Here is a 25,618-nt window from a genome sequence, read left to right on the forward strand (position 1 = left end):
ATAATAAATCTAAGTTAAGTAATGGAAGTGGACGAGAAAGAATTATATTTCAACAATTTCAATGAGCGATACAGCTCCGTATTTAATTAACTTATCGTTAATTAACATTCCAACTTATGTAGAGAAACTTAGCTTTACTTTAAAACGCCATTTTGCTGATAATGATTTGCTGGCGCTAACGTCATGGGTCACATGAGTGGGAGGTCTTCTATTTCTTGAAGTGCAAGTACCCAATTAAAGTTAAGTATTGTCATAAAAATATTAAAGAAGTTTCAAATTTTTTTAAAATCTATATTTAATTTATGTATTAACAACAATTTAAAAATAATATTATATTTAGTTGATAGAGTCATCCAGTAGCAATAAATACTCGTATATGAAAGAGCGGGAATTTAAATAAGCATCCCATACCTTTCCACTGAAGTACCTACATTGTCAAGAATTTAAATAATGGCTTTTCATCCTATTTTGTTAGGCTAGTAAGCTATTCTTTATCTACTTTCGCCTCTGCTTCTCATCTCAGAGGCATATTGCATTACTCTAGGGACAGAGAGTAAATAAATGATGAAATTTTATACCATTAGCTGCAAACATTAGACTTAATTCAACGGTGGATGTTAAGTTTCACGTAACTTGTCTGCAAAAGAGATAGGCTTGTCTGGACCCATTCCAAAAATTTAATCTCTGTTCTGCACCAAAGGCCTTCAAGGAAAGTATTATTTTTGGCAGATAGTCTTAAATAAAGTATTGAGTATGAAAACTTCGAGTAACTTATTTTAGAATCGGTTCGTAAATGTAGGAAGATATGCTCTTCTTTTCTTAGATTTTTTGCTGGTTAAATGAGAACAAAATCTTGAAATAGATACATGTTTCTTATTTAAAATGGCATCTTAAAATGAAACTTATTTCAACAAGCCAAAATTTCTCAGAGATGTTTTTAATGGGGGGTGTATTAGAATACACTCAGTTACTAAAATTAATAAAAAAATTTAAAAATAGTGTTTTATATTATTGAAATAACAATTATTATTCATTTACTGTACTTGTTAGCATATTACCATTTTTAAAGTCGAAACATGTTTTAAAGGAGGAATGTTTAAAATTTCGGGCCTTAATTGGATATAAATTACAGTGGTTCCCAACTTATTTTGATCCCTTTCCCCTTTTTCCATTATTACTAGAAGCTTTCCCCTCTATTTCATAATGCTTAAAGCTGTTTAATAAATTAATACAAATGCAAATCATTTCTTGACAGTTTTTATAAATTAAACGATGAAAGCCAAAGATTTTTTTTAACATACCAATATTTTTTATCTTTTTTATATACTTGAGACAACGCTCAATGCTCGTTCCTTTCGCTAATCAATAATCTCAATTATCATCACTTCCCCCCTCAAAAGTTGGTATTTTTCAAAAAAAGATAATTTTGTTTATGAAATAGATAATTATTATAATTTTAAGTAAGAACATTCGATTACAGAGATACAGATTACAGATTCGATTAAAAAATAATTCTGCGAATTTTTTTTCTTTTTCATTTATACAAGTACTTGATCTTACCTAATTCGGGTGTGCTGATTTAAAATCTAAACTTAGCTTTTTTCTGAAAGCTACAGATTTTTTTTCCAAACTGGCACTTTTAGTTCATCTTATCCCTTCCCTGAATGTACATGTTTATAAGGAATGTACATGTTTATATACATATATATGCACTTGCCCGCTTCTTTGAAATCAATACTTAAGACATAAAACATGTGACCTTAGTGCAAAGTATCAAAAACTGAAATGTATTATCGCTCTCTTCCTACCACGTACTAGAGAAGTGGGGCAATTAGAATTCACACGGGTGAATTATAAATATTCTGGTTAGAAATATATCATTAAATTAAATAAAAACAGAGAGGTATCGGTTGTAGATTTAAAATCAGTCAAACTTCTCAGAATCGTTCAAAAATCTTATGCAAGAAAAAGCTTCTTTGTGTAATTAACTCATACCTGCCAACTTTTAATCCCTTCCATTATCATTTTTCCCAGTGGTATTAAAATGAAATTAAAACTTCAATTTTAAGCTAACAAATACGTTGCATTTAAAAAATCTTAAGTTGACAACCATGATAGTAACGCATGTTTATATATGTGCTTCATTTTTGTAAGAATAGTGGTGATAAAAATCATTTAAAAATTAAGTTTATAAAAGAAAAAATAATATATATTTACTACCACTTTAAATATGAAAATAAAATCTTCCGGAAAATCCGGAAAAGTTGACAGGTATGTTAACTCTCCTGAAAAGAATTAAACTTATGTGCGACAAAATAAGGCGAAGTAAGGAAGTAATTTTAAGAAGAAGTTATTTTTTCTCGTTTATGATGCCAAACGATAACCTTATATCATCATTGCAAATTGGAAACGCCTCTTACCCCCAGAGAAGCTAACTTGCATCGCTTTCGAAGCAAATTTTTTTCCCATTTCCACTGGCACATTAAAAGATAATTTAATATAAAAAAAATCACAATAAATTTATAAATGAGAGTGAGCACTCCAGTATATCCAAGGAAGAGCAGGGCATCTAAACAGGTGAGACAAGTCCATCTCTTCATGGAGATCACACAAGTTCAAAAAAGAATCAGGAATCACGTTGATGGGACTTTGATGTTTATTCAGGCAACTGTGTCCAGATATCAGACGAAACATGGCTACAGACTCCCTCCTAGGCCACTGAGGGACATCGAGAATCTGCTTCAGCCATAGTTCATTGGAATTGCGATTTTTGAGTTCTTCGTGGAAAGAGTCCTAGAAAATGTTCTTTATTTGACATTCGACATTATTAAAAGGAAGCCTGGAATTAGATCTCTGGAGGACAGAGATCTAATTCCAGACTTCCAGGAAATCGGTAGCTTCATTTCCTTGGATTCCACCGTGGAGCGGAATCCATCGGAGAACTACTCTGTTATTAATACTGGCTAACCAGTTGAGAAGATTTAAGCAATTATCGAAGGCTGGAGAGACTGGGTGCGTCAATAACTTGAAGTGTGGCCTTTAAATCAAATAATAATACAACTTTTGAAAAGGAGTCTAGACGTCGCCGAAGTTGTGACAGGGCCTGGTAAATGGCCTAAATTTCACCATCAAATGCTGAGTGATAAGTACTGATAAGAGTATAAAGGCAAAAGAGTTCGCAGTAAATTCGAGCACCAGCGTTTGCACAACCGCTCACTCTGGAACCATCAGTATTAATCCTTAACCATTCCTCCTCAGGGCAATAGGATTCAATTGTTTCGAGAACTCTTAGAACTGCATCACTACTTTCTGCCTTTGAGACATCCATGATCAGATAAAGGCGAATTATTTTTTTAAAGTACTAATGAATGGTTCTCGAAATAATAAATTTGATTAATTTTTTTTTTGTCTACCACTACTCATAAATTATTCTAAAGTTGTAGGCTTGTAGCAAAAAGTTTTAATGTTAACAAGTTTAAGTAAAACTTAGCTGTAGAGTTTTTTTTATAATATATACAGGATGGAAAATAAAATAAAAAACGGTAGCTCAAATGTGTACATAGTTATTTTAGCAGACTTCCTTTTGGTCTTGATACTAATACATCAACTTAAAGTCAGTTCAAAATGTAAGTATATGATTAGCAACCTTAACCCTTTCGCGCCGACTGTCACAAATACGTGACAGCAAAAAACCGTATCAATCAGGGTAAGAAGATAAAACTGATAATCAAAGTATTTCTTTAGCAGTTTATTTGTGGGCGGAGTTATAATTTTTTGATTTATTTAATTCACCATTACTTTGTTCAAAATAAAACTATTTAGTTATACTTTGAATTAACATTGATTGTATATATGATTAAACTAACAATAATTAAAATAAAAGCAAAGTAAGTCTGTCAAATTAGTAACGACTACATTTAAGTTACCGTTTTTTATTTAATTGCAACTTGATTCTGATTTTGTACGAATGCTTTTCTGAATCACCCGTCCCCAAGGGGTTAAGCAAGGGAGAAGAAAAGACAATATTTTGATCAAATCTGCCAGATTCAAGTCAGGTGAATAAGACAGCCATTTAGCACCTTTCTCGTGCTGTTAGAATGATAGGAAAGTTAGAGAATCTTGTACCTTTTTCGAGTGCATTGCATTTGTGTTCTGAAGCAGAACAGGTCTGAAAGCGGGACGGAAAAGAGAATATACTGGTAGAAGAACTATTTCAATGTTAGATAATATTCGGGAGGAGTTAATCTATTTTCAACAATAACAATTCACTGTAAGGAAATTTTCCACGGCGAAGAAACAATTCAATATGAAAATTGCATTCGTTAAAAGCAATTGGTAGTTATGGATTTTTATTATTCCCGGAAAAAAACTAAAAAATGAAATTTATTTGTTACCCGTTTTTACTCTTTTCCGTCTCGATATATATGGGCTTTCAGCCCTGAAGCAGAATCCTGTTCGAAGGTCCATATTTAGATTCCAAAGGACTTTCGGAATAATGAAAGCTTAACAATTTTTAAGATAATAATACGATTGATTAAGATTCGACTTTCAGCTTAACCGGTTAACGCCCAGCGTCATATATTTAGGACAGTTTCTTTTTTCAAAGACATTCATTGTGGTGGGAAACTTTTTTCAGCATTTTCATTTATCTGGGTGAATTAAGAGATTCTGAGATACCACAATGATTTAGTTATTTCTGATTAGATCTAGAATTATAAGTAGCAAGTACTTTTCGATGTATCAAAGACTTTTTTAATTCCCCAGCAGTAGAAAAAATAATTAATTTCGATAATATATTATACCACTTTTTCCATAAAACCACTTTTTGTATAATTTCAGTTTATGGGCTAATGTAAGTTACTTCTGGCCATCCTTTAAATGCTGAAACACAACTACTGAAATCTATTTTAACAAAGCGGGAAACGAATTCACGACTTAATAAAAAGTAACAGATACAAATTATGATTATTATTTTTCTTTCTTTCGTGAACAGACGTCTTTAGAAGAGCTCCATAATGGAGCAAAACGAAATCCGGCATTTATCATTCATTAATCTCCTTTGAATGCTTATGCATTTAGGGGTTTGCTAGACAAGAATCATTTACAATACTTATCTCTTATACATTTGTTTTTCATCGGTCTTACTCAAGGGGGAACATGTTGTTGATTAATCCCAGACTATAGTTCGATAGAAGATAAGGAGTTCGACACCGGAAATGGAAAATCTTTTTTTTCTTCCTTTTTTTCTGTCCTTAGTTTGGGAATCGGAGAAGCATAAAAGAGGAAGATAAAATAACATCACTATTGAGGTGAGTTATATTTTTTGATTTAGATGAAGGAAGCATATTTAGAAGACAATAACTTTTTCTTCATTTCGTATGTTTCGAGACAAACATAATGATATTAAATACATTGCTATTCGAAGAAAAAATTAATTATTGGATTACTAAATAATTCCAGTCTTAGTATAGAAGTTTATTTTAAATTGGATTTGGTAAAAGCATAAAAAAGAAGAGAAAATAACATCAATATTGAGGCGAGTTATATTTTTTGATCTAGATGAAGGAAACATATTTAGAAGACAATAACTTTTTCTTCAGTAGGGGAGAGTCGGGTAGCCCCGCTCACTTAAGGAGTATTGCTTATATTTCTGTATAATACTGAGTAATAATCAACATTTTTGTATGTTTCTATTGTTTTATCATCTAATTAAATAATGCAAAAAGAATAAACCAAGAAAAGAATAGTTAAACTTAAAAGGATAGAAATTTAAAAAAACATGTTTTTCAGCTCTTTTCAAAATGTGTCGGGTAGCCCCGCCCAGTTACAAAAATTGTGTTTTTTGGCTATTTTTTCAGGTGTAAATGAGAATGACCAATGTATTGACAATAGATAAACCTCATTTATCATTTTTATCACAAAATTATTTTATTTATTACATATTTATATACTTTTAGTGAATTCTATCATTTAATAACAACAAATGTCATACTTTTTATCATTATTAATGTATATTAATATATTATAATATTAATATATATTTATATTAAATATTTAACGAAAATAATTTAATTTAAGTAACAATAATTAATAACAATAGTTGTTTTTCAATATAAAATTATTTGGTTAATCTCTTCTTATAAACTTAATATAAAATAAACTTAATATAACTTAATATAAACTTGAAACTTTGAAAATAATCTTTTTTTAATATAACAATTAACGTCCGATGGCCCATTGACTTGAAAAAATATTCTATACATATGAAATTGACATTGGGCGGGGGTACCCGCTGGCCGGGGCTACCCGATTCTCCCCTACATATGTTTCGGGACAAACATAATGATATTAAATGCATTCTTATTAGAAGAAAGAATTAATTATTGGATAACTAAATAATTCTAGTCTTAGTATAGAAGTTTATTTTAAATTGTATTTGGTAAAAGCATGAAAAAGAAGATAAAACAACATCAGTATTGAGGCAGGAAGCATTTTGTTCTAATTTACTTCTGATTAAGACGAAATAAACGCATTAAGGAGATAGTAATTTTCTCTCGTATGTACAAATTAAGAGAAAAAAGATTAATCATATGCGTTGTTTGTGAATAAAGAAGGAATTAGAAATTTGATTTCCGAATATTTTGGATTTTTCTATAGAAGTTTACTTTAAAATATAACATCAGACATTTCGATTTTGTAGTTTATTAATTAACTTCATATTTTTGAATTACGCTACGTAATAACTGGGAGCTCTTGGGGATTTTCCAGGGTGCGTAAAGGCAAATCCTATACGGGATAAGACCTATACGCATAAATGTGGTAGGAAAACGAAATTATATGATCCTAAACCGCTATTCGAAATTCGTTTTTTTCCTGTTGGCAACCCCTGACAAAATAAATAAATAAATAAATGAAAAAAATGTAAATAAATTATAAAACGCTTAGACAGGTTTTTTTTCGTAAAAATTAATTTTTTTTCCAGAAGTATTGCAAAAATTAATACAAATAAGTTATTCGCGTTCTATTTCTTTTAGAAATTAAATGAATTTACATGTTTTTTTTTAAAGAGAATATTTTTCTTTTATCTGAATGTATGAAAAAACTTAATTCGTAAACTTAACTCGTAAACTTAATCATTATTCTGTCAGCTCCTTTTGTTTATTTGTAAGTTAATTTATAAATATGCGATGAATAAATTGCTGTAAAAGTAACTTATTAAATTCTTTTGTAGGGTATTAAAGACACTTTATTGATACCATCACTTTACAAATACACTGTATTTATATTTTAGAAAACGAATAACTATATTATATAGACTACTTTTTTGATATAACAGATTTAATTTAATTGAATATGTTAAACTAGATATGATTTAATTCAATTTTTACATTGTCATTCTTCGTAGCAAGTTTGAAGTACGGTATAGTACCGTACTTAGGCGGGTATATGGCAACACCACACTATGGCAACACAACAGACTTACGAGTCTGTAATTGCCCTTGTAAATTGTAAATCGTAATCACTCAAACTTGAGATTACCAAACAAAACTTAGAGAAAATGTGCTTTTAAATTGAATTAAGCTATTGAATTAAGCTATTATTATTATTGAAAATATAATGAGGATGTTTTTTGAAAAAATTGTGCAAAATATTTGCAAAGAATATTAAATATATTATTAATAAATTATTTTATTAATAAAAAATAAATATTTTTATGGTGAAATTAAATATTTTATTAATAAAACAGCAACAAGAAATTATTTTGTTTTAATAGCATTTTTAATTGGAACAATATTTTGAAGAATTCATTTTATTTAAATTTTATTTAAAAAGAAATGAAAAACATAAGTTTTAGAATCAATCAAAGAATAATGTAAACCTTTATGTGAAGAATTTTAGGAAGTTAACAAAGACGTTATTCACTACAAAAACAATAAGTATTCTAATAATGTTATCTCCTTTAAAATAAAAATTTCTTCTAAATATGAAATAATTCATATTTTTTAAATCTTAAAATAATTGGAAAAACCAAAATAAATATATTTGCATGCGATTGATTTAAAGGGGAAAATATTTATAAATGAAGGTATTTTTCTTTGATAACTATGGCACTATTTTTAAATTCTAAATGGTATATATCTATCTGCATTCTAATCTGAATTTATAAAAATATCTCATTTTAGAGAAATGATATATAATTTTATCTCTTTATCCAAACTTGTATATACCATTGTATAAATTAACTGACGAGGGAATTTTCATAATGTTTTCTTCCTTTTTAGTAATGATTAAATTTTTAATTTAGTAATGAGTTAAATTTTTTTGAAGATCAGTTTCTTTAAAATACAGAAGTGTCGCATCCTTAGTAAACTAAGCGAATGATACTATACAGAAAACAAAACAAAAACATCAGCGCAAAGCTGTTTGGCGAATGTCGAGGCTGCTCCTTCAACGCCAATTGTAATTTTCGCCAACTGAGTCTTATCCCTATAGCACGGATGGCCAAGCTCCTTAATAGTCGAGTCATTTTTCAAAATTGGAAATTTTTGGCCAGCCGCAATTAAATACGTATTTAAAAGGTATGCAAAAAAGGTATCAAAAAATATTTTTTTACATAAATTATATTTATTGAGAACATATAAGTAGAAGCACAAAATATGTGTATTGAATTTAAATATTAAAAATTAAACACATTTATTTTACTTCCCTTGATAATTCCTTAAAATTTGGTGAATAATTGGTGACAGCACTTCTCAGTAATTTTTTGAAATGGTGGTTAGTTAATACTGATCGGTGTTTGGATTTCAGGAACTTTAAAGTGGAATAAAATGATTCACATAAGTACGTCTTTCCGAATATTGAAATAATTCGACAAGCAACCTTTTTTAATTCAGGATACTTCGATTCTGGTACAAATTTTCAAAATTCAGTAATCGGCATCGACTTATATTTTAGTTGTAGAGCTTGATCTTCTTACATCTCTATTAATTCCAATTCTATTAATTCTAATTCCAAAACTCACTTTGAATTGAACGAAGTTGCACTTAGTCTTTCATATTTGTTCTCAGTAATTTAAAAGACATTTTGAAACACATGCGGAACGATAATAATTTTTTAAAAATATTATGGCACAAAAATGAAAAGGGAACTCGGGAACATTTACGGAGAGCCACAAATAATCCTTCAAAGAGCCGCATGTGGTTCGCGAGCCGCAGGTTGGCCACCCCTGCCCTATAGGATCTGCTTTCACTCTTCCAGGATTCTCATTAATGACCAAAAATGCATTACTCCAATGTGTAGTAATAAATAGATTTCGGATGTAAACCTACACTAAAACTACACTATCTGACCAAAAGTGTCCGGACACCCAGTGGTATGGACTTAGAGCGCCCTGAAGCACATATTAATATGATATTGGTCCTCCTTTTGCATCGATGACAGCCTGCACACGTCTGGGAAGACTTTCCACCAAGTTTTTGATAGGTGGCCATAGGAATTGACTTCCAGGCTTCCTTCACAGCTGAAGTGAGTGCTTGCAGTGAAGATGGTCGATTTGGCTGGCTACGTAATTTTTGCTCTAATTCGTCCCAAAAGTGTTCTATGGGATTTAGATCGGGGCTCTAAGACGGAAAGTCCAGTTTTTGAACAACCGTTTCGTCAAACCACGTCTGTGCAAGCCTCGATGGGTCAATACAGCAGTTATCCTGTTGGAAGAGAAATGGACCTTCCCCGAAATATTGCCATAGAGTTGGGAGTGTAGCATTGTCCAGAATGTCCACATACATCTCAGAGTTCATGTTTCCAACCACACGAAATCACGGACCCAGGCCAAATCACGAGAAACACTACCACACCATTATGCTCCCACCACCATAACAACCGGTTGTCGGGATACTTTTGACCAAATAGTATATGAAAATTTGGTTCCCAAGCATGTTTGGGAACTAAACACTGGGGGTTCCGCGTTCGGCTGACCACCTAACTGAAACATCTGCTCTTGATCCCCAGAGCCCAAGGTTAGGAAAACTGAGATGGGCACAGTAGGCCTTGGCCCTCTATGCTGTCGCGCCACTGAGTTTTGTTTAGTATACGAAAATAGTACTGAAATTTTGTCATTGAAATCATAGTTGCTGAATTTTTTGATTAAAGTGGGAGACTTTTTCTAAGGAATGCAAAATACATACTTTAATATTTATATTGCAATTTAAAAAAAACATTTTGACTGTTGTAACATGTAAATAACTTAGATATAAAAAGACTTGATATCTTACCAAAGCAAGGAGGCAGACTTCGCTTTTTAAATCAGTTTTTATAAAGTGGTAAAGAGTCAAACATTGCATTGAAGAGGTAACAACAAAGTGGTATTTAATGTAATTGTTTGATTTATTTATATGTGGGGGGTATAATCACAGTAAAATGATATTTTCGAAAACAAAACTCAATTCATCCAGGGCTGCCAACTACAGGGATGCCATAGGCGATTAAATATATACGAAGTGGTAAAAACCCTCCACTTATTTTTGTTTAGATAATTATTCTATAGTAACGAACACCGTTACATGCATTGTAAATTAATCATATTTAAAGCGAAACATTTATTTGCAATCAACTTGAATAGTAGACTGAGAGAAATATGCTAGAAAAAAAACTTCAAGAAAACTTCAAGAAAAAAATTACAATCTGAAGGTTTAAGAATACTGTTTTTTTGAAAAGCTTTTACTAATAAAAAGTAAGCTTTAAATCAGTGACACAGAAAATAATTCCCTCAAAATATTTCTTTTTATTCCATTTCTTCAGCGAAATTTTTCTTTTAAACTTCGAAAATCTAGAGAAATCTCGCGTGTAAAAAAAAAAACTTTCTCCTGGATGAAGGGCTTAAATTCTTTGAAATCCCCTTTTTCTTTTCTGCAGGGAAATATTTTTGAGTGGAAGAAGGCTATAGGACTTGTTGATCGATGGGTTCGCCTTTCGGCATCGAAATATAAAGCAAAAAAAAAAGTACCTTAGATACTATCTAAAGTTGACATCGTAAAATATATCGTTTTTTTCTATATCCAGATTTTTTAAGTCTAGATGCTGGCTTACTGGAGTGCGTTTTGAATATTTATTGCAAGTTTTTATTCCAATTTTACCTTTTATTCGCGTTAAAGTGAAATATTGGATACAAAGAAATTCAGCAGGATTAAGGACACAAAATGACGTAATCTGTGTAATAAACACGAATTATTATATACATGAATATTATATTCTTAAATATAATAATAAATGTTCAACATTAACATAGAGATTTGCCTAAATTAGCCATTCCTATTTAGTCTTCTGAAGAACCAAAAGGCTCCTTTAAACCAGAAATTATTTTTTGAACCTATAATAATATTAACTCAATGACGGGTCTGCACGTAAAAAGTCGTATTTTAACTTGCATTTTTTCGGCATAGCATAACCAGTTTTTCCATTTTATTATATAGGGAAATAGAGTATGGGGAAAAACATTCTCCCAATTTTTCCCTTTTGCTTAACCGCCTGTGGGTTAAAATGCAACCAATAATCAGTTATTTATTTTATATTTCATTCGCCTTTATGAAAATATTAAAAATAAAATGCCCATAGAAAGGAAAGACAGTTTTTTCTTTTAAAAAAATGTATAGTCTTTTTAATAATGTAATACTGACTAAATTATTAAAAGGTTGTTGCTGTTGTTTCCAATACCACTTGCCACACGGGCAAGCCTGCTTGGTGAAACCGAGCAAATTTTTAGGCAGAGTGTGCGTTTCTTTTTTTTTCAGTGGCTCCATCTATGGCCAAGAATTCGACTTCTGCCACACCATATGTCGAACCAGTTTATAGGGCGGACCTATTCATACATCTATTCATTCATCCACATGTGGTGATCGTAATTTTGACCTGAATCAGAAAACGATCGATCTCCAATCCAGTACCCGCAGAGGTATTGAATTTTTATGGGAACATGGAGGACTTTTGCGACTCGACAGATTTAACGTGCATCAGTCACTTTACTACACGGAGAGTCTCCGGCCGGCGGGGTGGCTTCGGCTCTCGGACATGGGCCCAGCGCCCTACCGAGCAGGCTATCCCGGCCGTTATTAAAAGGACATGCTTTAATGAAAATTTATAGAAAATACACTTTTTCACTTCAATCATTGCACTTTTCAAAAAAAAAAAAATAAATAAATAAATTCATTACATTTTTCGCTAATAACCCTTTTCCAGGTTTCGAGTAATTCTTTTTAATTTTCATTTCAAAGAAAGCCATAATTTGGATCTTTCTATTCATTTTCAGCTTGCGTACGTATAGTGGGCCAAAAATACGGACCACCCTGAATAATTTTTGATTTAATTAACGGATCTTCACGTTCTAGGACTCAAAATTGATGGTTCAAGGGGGTGACCTCAAATAAGCTAATTAATTTTAGTGCAGACGATATTTTAAGTTACGACATCAGACACAAAAACTCCTTTTCCCTGAATAAACATACCTATTTTTCAATGGATTCGGATTCCTAATCCCCATAATATAGGGGATAGCCGCAATCTGAGAAATATGGTTCCCATATTTTGATCAGGAGAGCGATTCAAAGTTTAGACTTCGTATTGTTAATTTTTTGCTTCTTTTGCTATACCTCGAGAACTTTTTAAGTATATTGAAATATTTTTACAAACAATTATAAAATTTATTTATCCAAAGATAATTTCAGGCAAAAAATAAATTTTGGTTAATATTTATTATTTTTAATTTTTTTATTTACTAATAGTCTAAAACATTTTGAATTGTAAGGTTTGTAATTTTTTATATCACCTTTAAATAAGTAATTTTAAACAAAATTTGAGCGAAATAGGTTGAATTGTTCCTGAGAAATCGAATTTCCAGTATACGAATTATTTTAATTTTGATTTCTCAGGAATTATTCAACAGATTTCACTCAAATTTGTATTTTAAAATATAAAAGTATATAATTTAAAATTGTATACCTTACAGTTCAAACTTTTTTCGACTATTATTAAATAAAATTTAAAAAAATAATAATATTAACTAAAATTTATTTTTTGCATGGAATTATCTTTGGATAAACGAATTTTATAATTGAATGCAAATTTTTTTCAATTCGTTCAAAAAGTTCTTGAAATATGGCAAAATAAGCAAAAAATAAAATTAACATTATGAAGTTCAAGCTTTATTTCGCTCTCCTGATCAAATTTTGGGGACCATATTTCCCAGATTGGGACTACCCTCTAAATTTTGTGGGTCAGAAATCTGATTCCGTCTTAAAAAAAGGTATGTTTATTCAGCAAAAATGCATTTTTGTGTCTGATTTCGTAATTTAAAATATCGCCTGCGCTAATTAATTAGCATATTTGAGATCTTCCCCTCGAACTATTAAGAATGAATCCTGGAGCGCTAAAATTCTATCATTAGATCAAAAGTTATTTAGGGTGGTCCATTTTTTTGGCGTACTGCTCACCAACTTCAAATTCATAACTAGACTAAATGCATTTCTAGGACTGTGAATTTAACTGTCGGGCATGAAAACAAATTTAGATTATTAATTGGTAAACCGATGAAAAACTTCATTCCTTTTTAAAAATATTTCAAAATGGTCCTTAATAAACCAATAAATCCACAATTGCCTTATATACTTCATTTATTGAGTAGGTGTTCCATCTAAAGGAGGTTGAACAAATAGGGTTCCATTGTAAAGAAAAATTGGGAACCTCTGACCTATATCGTTTCTCACCATAATTGTGCCATCTTTGATTGAAGAGGCATTGTATTCAGAACGTTCCAGTAGATAAATTAGAAAGCGTTTTCAGACAAAGATCCATGCAGAAGAAACGATCGCTGTGTACAGGCGTTAAGTTTTTATTTAAGCGAATCAGTTAACTAGTTTTCAAGATAATTTTTGAACACCCTGCGTAAGGATATAGCGGTTAAAATAATGCACTGATTATTTAATATATCATGTTTGTTAAGGAACTTATTCTGTTATGTTCTACTTGTTTCTTTGCTAGCTAACTTTTGTTTGAGACTCGGAATAACGCTTTGTTTAAAATTTTACGCAATTATCTAAATCGTACGTCGTGCATATGCTTCTAAATCGTATCGGTATGATATATTAGCAACATGTCAACGTCTACTGCTGAACAGGTCGATTTTCAAGTCATTTCAAGTGTACCACACCCAAACTGATAATAATTACCTAATAACTAACTATTTCTGGTTTAACTTTCGCCGAATACCATGTTTTTCATTCGTGAGTGAAGATAATTATAAGACTGTAACTATTGAGTACTATGTTTAGACGGATTTTACGATTCTGGTGCGTCAATATTTAATTAGGCTGCATTTTTGATAGTTAGAAACCTAAATTAAATCAGAAAGAAGCTAGCTATTTTTGTAAATTCAATGATATTTAATATCCTTATGATGAGATTTAATTTCCATGTTTAATTAAAAGTGGTTAACAGCATTTTAGTATTGAACCTGCTGGTTAAACTAGAAATGAGTAATGATCGAGAAAGTATTTGTTTGTAATGTGATTTGATAGATCGATTTGCCTCCGTTGTTGAAGGCTCCAATCGAACCGATTTCCATCTTCAGTAGGATTAAAAGAACATAAATTGAGATGAATGATCATGTAAATATATCTAATAATATGCATGGCACAATAAAATATACATAAATATAACAATATACTAGTTTCATCTACATAAAATACGATGACATTATACGAAGATTTTATAAGTTTATATACTGACTTGTTGAGAGCAGCTATGGCTCAGTGGTTAAAGTACTGAACAGTCATTGTGAAGAACTAGGTTTCGATTCCTTTTAGTGGCTTGAAGCTCATCTATCTTCAGGTCAATGGGTACCAGCTTGTTGGGGAAATAAATGCCGCTTCAGCGCAATGCTATCACCATTGCTACAATCATTCCGCTGGTCACGAAATTGTGAATCCTTTACACGTTCACGCCGGGGTGACCCACCGGTGGGTCACGCTAGATTGTCTCATCATGGCAGCGCACCGGAGTAAAAACTGGTAACAATAAATTTCATTTTTTAGTTTTTTTCCGGGAGTAATAAAAATCCATAACTACCAATTGTTTTTAACGGATGCAATTTTTATATTGAATTGCTTCTTCGCCGAGATAAATTTCCGTGCAGTGAATTGTTATTGTTGAGAATAGTTTAATTCCTCCCGAATATTATCTAGTATTGAAATAGTTCTTCTATTTTCTCTTTTCCCGTACAAGTATTTTCACTTTTCCCGGCGTGAACGTGTTAATCTCCATGGCACCTCTGGCCTACATGGACATAAACGCCGGCTTTGGGCTGTTGCTGGAATGCTTTACTTTTTTTTACTGACTTATTAGAGAGCGTATTGAAAACCTATTGTAATTTACAAGATAACATTTATAACACATAATATTTTTCAGATAAAATATTAAAAAACAAGATAAGGAGAAAATTTTTTGTCTTGCCAAGCCTCCATTTTCGATTTAAAAAACGATGTAATCTTACGTTTACTAGTAATTTGCACAAGTTTTCTTTAGCCACACGACCTTGGTTCAATTTGCAATTACTTTTGTCATTAATTTCATTTGCCATTAACTGCAGAAAGTTATGTATGAGAAAAATTATTGCATTGTATTCTAAAAATGCGGAGGAAAGATACAAACCAACTATTTTTGATATTTTTTATTTTGAGAGATATTTTGGGGATACAATTTTTCAAAAGTATCAATTGTAGGATACTATCAGGAAGAGGGATTTTTAAGAACCGAATTGGAATTAGCTAATTCATTCTCAATTTACACTGTATTTTTAGCAGATAAATAAAATGCGTACAATTTCTAATTAATTAATTTTGTAATGCTAATTAGAACACTACTATAATGTGATGAAGTATTTTTAATTCTTATCCCCGGCTTTGCATAGTACCCTCTATTAAACGAATAAAGTGTTAACCCTGATAAACCGTTTTCCGACTGTCTATCAAAGATTTTTATAAGAACAAAACAAATCCAGTTTTTAAATCAAATAAACAAATTTTTAATCTTTTTTTTAAAATTTATTATCTAGCCCGAAATTCGCAGTTTTTACCAGACACGTTAAACTGCAAATGAAAAATATCCCAACTGAATGCAATAAACTTATCAGTAAAATATATGCTATATAAGAATAGTTTCATATCTGCTGACAGGAAATTACAGCGAAAGAATAACATGCAATATTACCCACGGTTACCGCAAAATTCAACTGGTTTGAGTAGTTTATTTCCGGATTTTCAAATGTTTATTATTCAGAACTTATTCTGTTTACTCCAACACAAGTTTTACCACATATAATTAAACTCACGTCGACAAATATTTAATGTTTTGAAATATATCACACAAATATTATATCCTCCTATTTTGAAAATATTTTCTAATATCAATTCCAAATTTTTTTACATTAAATCGTAAGATTGAAATGCGAAATTTTAAAAAGCAATAGAAGTATTAAAAAGCAATAGAAATATAGAAATATATATGAGATGTTTCGACAAATGTTTTGTACCAAAAAATTTACATTCTTAATTTGAAGTTAAATATTATAAGCAAGAGACTTCATAATTAAAGACATGTTTTTAAATTATTAAGTATTGTGAAGAAAAAAAGTGTGAAGTTTGGTGAAGAAAACAAAAACATCGAAGGTTTTAATGCAAGCAGTAAATTAATTTTTGAGTCTTTGCTAATATCTATTAGTATAAAATGGGTCTGGTACGTTTTCTTAACAGCTGATCGGACTGTGTAGGGATCAGGGAACCGACCTTGCACAGAAAGGTTCTGGGTTCGAAACCTGGCCAATGCATGTATGTTTTTTCATTCTCTGTACTATCTGTCCATACTGTGGGAGCAACGTTGGCCCATCTAATATGGTGCCCCTGAAAGAGTGGCCAACAAATCTGCCCCTTCAGATGCCTGTTTTATGAAAGGTGATTCTCCAGGTGGGCATTGGATTGGATTGATGAGAATTGTTTTTTCTTTCACTTTAATGGCCGCATAACTTATCCAAATTAGTTTTGAGTATGCCTGCATGGTTTTTATTTCAAATCAGGTACTGGTAAATAAAATAAGACAAAGAATCATTAGTCCCACCTTCTAATACATCTATGATACCCTGATTATGACCTCTCTGAAAATTTCACTTATCTGGTTCTTCCACTAAGCTCTTCGTATATATTTCTATAAGGAATAGATGTTATTCTTTATCGATAATTTAACTCCCCACAGAGATTTGTAGTCGATGAATTTATCAGCGAATTTCTTTTTAGCTCAAGTGGTTAATAATTAAAATTTAGGCTATAAGGTTACATTGTTATTGATGAGGCTTCTTGTTTTGTTTCAGTGCGGAGTTCTGAGGACGAGGAGCGCTTGGTACGCGACCTCTTCCGGGACTATAACAAGCTCATCCGTCCCGTCGAAGTTATGAATCAGACGGTGGTCGTAGAGTTTGGCCTCTCCTTCATTCAGCTCATCAACGTTGTAAGTACTCATTTTTTTTAAATATTTCATTTCATTGGACGCTAATTTTCAACTCACTGTCCTATAATTACTATTCTTTCTATAGTTTTAAGTAGTTTAACGCATTTTCTGCTTTCAACCATTTAGAAAGGGGAAAAAAAGGAAATAAAAGATTTTTCTACAGTGCATTTGCACGATCATTTACATATAGTCATTGTCCCGCAGTGGACTGATTGTTGGTTCCCAGCAGATCACTGAAGTCAAGCATCACTGGCTGCTGTCAGTGTGCGGGTGGGCGACAACTTGGATCAGTCTGCGTAGGGACCGAGGGTGTGTGGTATTGGTCCTCGTTAAACTGTTCTACCATAAAGTGCTCGACTTCGCGTGCAGGTCGTTGGGCTACCGAAGCGGGGGTGCCATTCCCTCTGCAGAGGATCAAAATTGTGATGGCATGTCTTCGGATCATCCTCAGGTATGTTTCCCAGACCGTCGCCAATAGCCCATTGTGCAGCTCTAGTGCGACGAAAATGAACTACAACAACATATAGTCATTATATAAATATTCATGTGATTAATATGTTATGGTAGGCTGATTGTTCTCGGTTTTGCAACATGAACCCTTATAGTGAATAATCTTGTGCTCTCTTTTCTTTTTTGATAAAAAAGGTACCATTATTTTACCGGTAGCTAGTCACCAGCATATTAATATTTATAACCACATTTTGCTAAAAAAATAATTCAGAAACTATAATTTAAGAACTGTTAGAAAACAGTTACTAATTATTTAGAAAAAGGCTTTATCCAAATATAAAACCGGTTAACTGATTTTTATGCAGTATTAGAACATTTGAAAAACATCTAAGACTGAAAACATCTGACTGAAAACATCCGATGGCTTGAAATCTTATGCAGTTATTAAAGCATCTGAAATGCTGGCATCTGATAGTTGAGATAAAAAACAGGTTAAAAGATTTGTATGCAGTATTTGTGAAAGTAACGGCGATAAACTTGTTACTCGTTTACAATTATGGGTAACAGTATCAAATACAAATATAAACTATATAAGTCAGAGTTGTTTACGATACAGAAATAATCATAAAGTATAACTTAATTTTCTCAAAGGCTTCTGTAAAACGTTTACATTTGTCTCATTTGAATATTGCAAAAACATTTCCCAGATTTGTGATACTTTTATCAATGTTTTTTTTAAAAAACTAAATATAATTTTTGTAGATAACATTCTTATCTATAGGAGTGATTTAAATTCCCCCCCCCCTTTTTTTTTGTCTATCAAATTCTAAATGATCGACTTTATTTTAGAAATTAAAAGACAATTGTGAATCTAAAAACCAATGAAAGACTATTTTATTTTTAAAACATTTAACAAGCGGAATGTGAGCCGTGTTGACTCAGAGGATTGAGCACTCACCTCCCAGTAAGGTGCCCCGGTTCGAATCCCAGTGATGGCTGATAGATACGAATTTCCACCCCGACTCATACCGAACAGAGTGCTGATAAGAAATATCATCAGGGTAGACGGATCATGGCTTAGAGTCCCCTTTCCGTCAGGCTATCCGAGGGAGATTTTCGTGGTTTTCCTCTCCATGTACCTCAAATGCGGATTAATTCCATCTAAAAGTCCACCACAAAAGCAAATTTCTTCCAATACTTGATCCAGGAGTTCCCTTGTCTTCTGGATTGGGTTCATAATTACAAGGTTACGAAGTTGAACATTGGTAGTCGCAAACTCAAAATATAAATATAAAATAAAATATAATCAATATCAATATAATTAATAAAAATATATGATTATAAATAAGTATCAAATATAAATAAATATCAAAATATAAATATAAATATATAACTATAATCTATGAAAATATCAAAATATAAATATAAATATATAACTATAAACAATGAAAATATATAAATATAAATAAGTATCAAAATATAAATAAATATCAAAATATAAATATAATATAAAATAAAATAAAATTGTAAATGGAGTGCATTTTTTTCTTCATCTTTTTATAATTAATATTAAACTTGATTTTATGTCAGAAAGTTGAACTCGCATTGTTGGAATTGAATGTAGTTTGTTTCTGAATTTGTCTTCGGTGTACACACAGAAGTTGAAAATGAATAAAATATACCTAATTTTGGTTTCCGTTTAAGTGAAAAGTATAAAGAATTTCTATAGGCGTTAAAAATTTTAAAGGGAGAATATTTTTCAAATTCAGTTATTCTATTTTGATTTAAAAAATTCGATAGGAAGTACTTATGCAATGTTTTCATAAATACATGTTATTTTCATAATTTATTTAATATTATGAAAATTATAAATTTTTTAAAAAAATTTGCCATTTATTTTTCATTGCATTTTACTTTAATTTCATGAAACCAAACGAAATATTGAAAAAATAAAGGAATATTTATTTGACTTAAATGTAATTAATTACAGGTTTTTAAAATCCTTCTGGTTAAAACAAAAATGAAAAATCATAGCGTTTGGAATCTTACTAACCATTCCATAGAACCTCTGTTTTATCGCTAGGTATATTTCTTGACAAAATCCTTGATTCTTAATCAGCAAAGTAAAAAACACTGTTTTTATAGTGAAAGCGAATACTTTTAATTTGTTTCTTTATTGACATTTCAGACAATTTTTATTCAGCGCTTTTAAACGGAGTTATTGGGAATGAATGTGCTTATTACATTTATGCTTTATCTTTTTTTAGAAAATCAATAATGAATTTAATTGAAGGAATGTGTCCACTGGGCATTAAATGGACACATAGGAGTGTGACAACTCTGGGCATAACAGTATTCACAGGGTTCAAACGAATTCGTTCATACGATTCAAGGGTTCAAACGTTTCAAGGTTAGCATCAACATAAAATTTAGCATTTACGTTGATGCTAACAAGATTTTTTTTATTTTTATGGTACCACACTTTTACGATTAGAAGTCACAGCACTCCCACAAATACGTTTTCTCTTTCAAAATAATAACGATCACAGATAATAAAGTGTGCTCGAAAAAATTTGAGTGAGACTCAAATTTTTTTTTTCTCCGCAGCAAAATAAATAAACAGAAATAATTCTACGAAAAAAAAGCGTTTAGAACAAAGAAAAAAAAAGAATTTAATTAAAACTTAAACCGAAAATTAACACAAGTGAAGTATTTACTCAAAGCAAATGAAATAGAAATTAAAAGGTGGGAGAAAAAATAAAGGTCTTATTTTGTCAGCGTCATCATTCATTGGGTGGTTAAAACAGTTTCGGTTAAAGTTACGCTCGTTGAAATAGATTATAAATTTTGAGGAGGGAGGAAAAGCAAAATCTTTATGTACAGTGCTCAGAAAAAAAAAATGGGCCACTTAGAATAAATTTTAAAATAAATTTAATGATCGGATCTTCACATTCTAGGACTCTTTCTTAATGATTCAAAGGGGTAATCTTAAATATGCTAATTGACTAGTGCAGACGATATTTTAAGTTTCTAAACTAGACACAAAAATATACTTTATCTGAATAAGTATACCTTTTTTCGACTGCTTTGGATTTCCAACCCCCTAACTATGGAGGGATAGCTGCAATCGGGGGAATATGGTTCTCATAGTTTGGTGTGAAGAGTGATCCAAAATTTGGACCCCTTAATGTTAATTTTACTTTGTTGAATACTGTGTTATATTAATTTACTCCAATAAAATTATGCTAGTAAATTAAAATTACTACCAGTTTCTATTGAAAATTAGAGTTAATTAGAATTTTACTTCCCTGCCAATGCTTGATAAATCTGTTAACTCTTCAGTGTTTAATAAAAGGATAGCTACGCAGTCCTTGATTATGGAGAACATTATTTTATCATGTCTCATTAAATTAAATCCATTTAACACTTTCACGCCGGGGTGACCCAACGGTGGATCACGCGTCTCATCTTGGCAGCGCACCGGAGTAAAAATTGGTAACAATAAATTTCAATTTTTAGTTTTTTTCCGGGAATAATAAAAATCTATAACTACCCATTGTTTTTAACGGATGCAATTTTTATATTGAATTGCTTCTTCGCCGTGATAAATTACCTAACAGTGAATTGTTATTGTTGAGAATAGGTTAACTCCTCCCGAATATTATCTAATATTGAAATAGTTCTTCTACCAGTATTTTCTCTTTTCCCGTACCAGCATTATCACTTTTCCCGGCGTGAACGTGTTAAGATGTGCTCGAGATATGGCGAATTTCGCTAGAAATGAAATTAACATTAACCCATTCGCGCNAGTATCTATAACTACCAATTGTTTTTAACGGATGCAATTTTTATATTGAATTGCTTCTTCGCCGTGATAAATTTCCTAACAGTGAATTGTTATTGTTGAGAATAGGTTAACTCCTCCTGAATATTATCTAATATTGAAATAGTTCTTCTACCAGTATTTTATCTTTTCCGTACCAGTATTTTCACTTTTCCCGGCGTGAACGTCTTAAGAAGTTCTCGAGATATGGCGAATTTCGCTAGAAATGAAATTAACATTAAGGGATCCAAAGTTTGAAACGCTCTCTTGAAAAATTTGTTTTGCGACCATATTCCCCCGATTGCTGCAGCCCCCTATAATTTTGGGGTCAGAAATCCGAATCCCTTGAAACAAAAGGCATATTTATTTAGAGAAAGTATGTTTATGTGCCTCATTTTGTAACTTAATATATCGGCTGCACTAATTAATTTGCATATTTGAAGTCACTATCTTGAACCATTGAGATAGAGCCGATCATTGGATCGAAAGTTATTCAGTGTGTTTCGTTTTTTTTCGCATTGTACAAGTTCCATAATTGTTTATTTTATTAAATTTTTTTAATATTTTTATTTAAAGTAAATGAAAGTTACTCATATTATGAAATTGATCATAAATACTAATCAATAGTCTGCAATATTTTTATAAATTATATTAAATACAGCATAAAAGTATACCATAAAAAATTATTTTGTTGCATTTTATTTATTAGTTTCCCTTTTTTTAACATAATTAAGTTTTGTGTATCTATATTGCGTGTTTTATGATCCAAAAACCTCTGTTTTTTTTTTAAAAAAAATTTGAGTAAGAAATGAATTTTTGTAACGCAATTTCCTTCTACTATGTTAAAAAAAATTATTTTTATCCGTATCATTTACAAACTCGCATTTGCAATTAAATAAAATTAGACGACATTTTTTAAAAAATTAACTTTCTTTTCTTCATTCTATGGGTATTAGTCAATTTTTCTACTTTTATACATCGATTACCACTCATGCTACACAGGTTTAATATGTTGCAGTGAATTTTAATACATATTGAAGTAAATTTTCCCTGTTTTAGTATGTTACAGTTAACCGTGAATTTAACTATACATTTTAACTTTCAAGTTAGCTAACAAGATAGAAAAGCACCTTTTATGTTAAGTTGAAAAGCAAAGAAATATTGGCGTACTAGCGAGGCATAATTTCAAATTTGTCAAAAAATATTACATAATTGAAATATTCGAATTTTCTTTAATATACTGAAAGAAAGATTATTTCCCCCCCCCTTATCTTTCTTGTACAAAACTTTTTCTTGTACGAAAAAATTGGATTGTTAAGAAATTGTTTCTGGTAATAATATAGCTATAAAACTTGCACATAATGGCCAAGAAATGATTGAATCTCGGTTCCAAAACAGAGCTCCATTTATAATGTTGTTGCTGTTGGCTTACGTTGCACTAGAGCTGCACCATGGGCTATTGGTGACGGTCTGGAAAGCATCCCCGAGGATAATTCGAAGAGATGCCATCACAATTTTGATCCTTCGCAGAGGGATGGCTCCCCTACTTTGGTAGTCCGACAACCTGCTTGCGAAGTCGAGCACTTCACGGTAGAACAGTTTAACGAGAATCTATACCGCACACACTCGGTCCCTTTGCAGACTGATCAAAGTGGTCACCCACTGGCACACAGACCGCAGCCAGTGAGGCTTGACTTCGGTGTTCTATCCATTCATAAAGTAAGCACTCTTACCAATCGATTAGTAGTCGAAAGTTTGGTTGACTATAAATTTCCTCTTATATTATGACGATAAAATCTGCTCGTGGCAAAATTGTCAGAAAATAATTTTTATTTCATTTGCCATTGCTGTCAGAGCGGTATATGAGTTTTAAAAACTCTAGTTTTTTGGAAAAGTGGTTAAAATTTTTACAAGTGATCGATTAAAATTGCGATGATATGGAGATAAATTTTGTTTATAGTAATCACGGAATGACTGAAACTTGTATTGCCATCAAACATAGTGGTACATTTATAATCTGAGCTCTATAGTAAGTCAGAAAGTCGTCCGAAATTTGAAAAACGTTACATTTAATTTGGCAATAATTCTGCTTGTAGCAGTTGGGAAGTGATTGCAAATGACGTTGTAAATCAGCTTAAACCTTCAGCTAAAAGAGTACTCTAGCTAGTTTTAATCTTGTTAGAAGATTATAACTGATGATAAATTCTTTTTGACGGTAACAACGCGATGAACTCTGTTTGGAGATGCCAGAAAATGATTGAATCTTGCTTTAACATCAAGCACGAGGCTTCAGATAAGTTTTGAATCTCTAGCTAGCCAGTGTCTAATTTTGAATTAAAGATTCCTTCGATACATCATCAATTCATCCTTACATTTTTCAATTGAAATTTCATCGCGAAGATAGCCAGATTCTACTGAGTTTAAAAACAGTATTTTTATTGAGGGAAAAAACACTTATTAAGATGAGAAAAATATATTTACGAATATAGTAGGAAAAAAAAACTTTTACGAATTAAATTATTTTTTGTAAATCTATGAACAATTTACTCTTTCAATTAAAAAGCCATTAGTTTTAGTTCTATAATTAACATATCTTTAATTAGATTTAAAATATCAATGTGGAAGGGAAAAGTTCCCAAAACAGAGGGCGAAATTGAGATTGGAGAGAAGCTTCATCAAGTGTGGTTACCATATATGGCAGTACTTTTACTTTCGTTACTTGTACCGCCGGTACAAGTAAAACGTACGTACTTTTACTTGTACTTCGTTACTTTTTAAATTTAGTACTGTTACTTGTACTTTCGTTACTTTTTTAGGGAAAAAGTACAAGTATTTGTAACGGAAATGTCGAATGAAATCGTTACTTTTTTCTAAAACTCGGAAAGCTTTGTAAAGAGAAAAAAAATGCTTTCGAAATGCAATTATTTTGCAAAATGAAAAAAAATATTAACTATCAAGTTATTTTCATTCATTTTCGAGTTTCATGCATTTGTTTAATACATTTTAAATAAAAAATGTTGGATTTTGTTATTATGTTTTTCAATTTTCTTTTTGAACTCACTAATAATACATTTTTGTCGAATATATTTTTACCTAGTACATTTTTTACTAAAATTATGTTTATGCCCGACCTTGTCAAACAACGCCCAGTCAAATCTCTAAGAACTTCAGAGCTATTTGTGCTATTGAAAACAATTATAATTACTATTATAACTCTTGAAAACTCGAAGGTATTAATTTAGCCGCTGATACTAAAACTCGTTTACAAATTTTAATTATTCCGTTTGGCAGAAATGTTCGGAAAATGATTTTCTCGCATGACTTCAGCATTAGCCATTGTTACAAATAAAACTGTAGACTGTTCTGTTTCAACTTATACTGCACATTCAATTATTTTTTACTAGCTCAAAGATCACAAAGCTATCTGAAACCCCGTGTTTGCTTTGTTTATGTTTGTGCTTTTAAAACGCGTTTCTATAGAGTAAAACAATTTTAAATCAATGGTAATTTAAATAAATAAAAATAATAAACTAAAAATTAAAATCAATAGATAAAATTTCTTTTTCGTGCAAATCCATAAAAAGTTTGATATTAAAATTATATTTGATTTTAAAATTATATTATACGATTATATTATAAAATTATATTATAATATTCTTCCAAATTTAAAAATAAATTAATGTCCATAACTTTCAAAATTAAAAATAATTAAATAAATAACAAAAATTTTGCAAAAACATTAAAGAACATAAAAATATGATTCAATAAAATTTCAGGTTATTTTGAATTTTCGATTTCCTA

The 25,618-nt window shown here is 30.9% G+C and overlaps 1 protein-coding gene across 1 annotated transcript in view; it reads left to right on the plus strand.

Moving 5' to 3' along the window:
• The window catches only part of LOC107451539 (acetylcholine receptor subunit beta-like 1), a 128,167-nt gene that overhangs the window by 56,566 nt on the left and 45,983 nt on the right, over window positions 1-25,618 (plus strand). The window contains exon 2 of the mRNA XM_021148572.3: window positions 17,408-17,544. Within this exon, the coding sequence (XP_021004231.1) occupies window positions 17,408-17,544 (137 nt within the window). The remainder of the gene's footprint in view (window positions 1-17,407; window positions 17,545-25,618) is intronic.

The sequence above is a fragment of the Parasteatoda tepidariorum genome, chromosome 9, assembly GCF_043381705.1.
Source record: "Parasteatoda tepidariorum isolate YZ-2023 chromosome 9, CAS_Ptep_4.0, whole genome shotgun sequence".
Classification (NCBI taxonomy): Eukaryota; Metazoa; Arthropoda; class Arachnida; order Araneae; family Theridiidae; genus Parasteatoda; species Parasteatoda tepidariorum.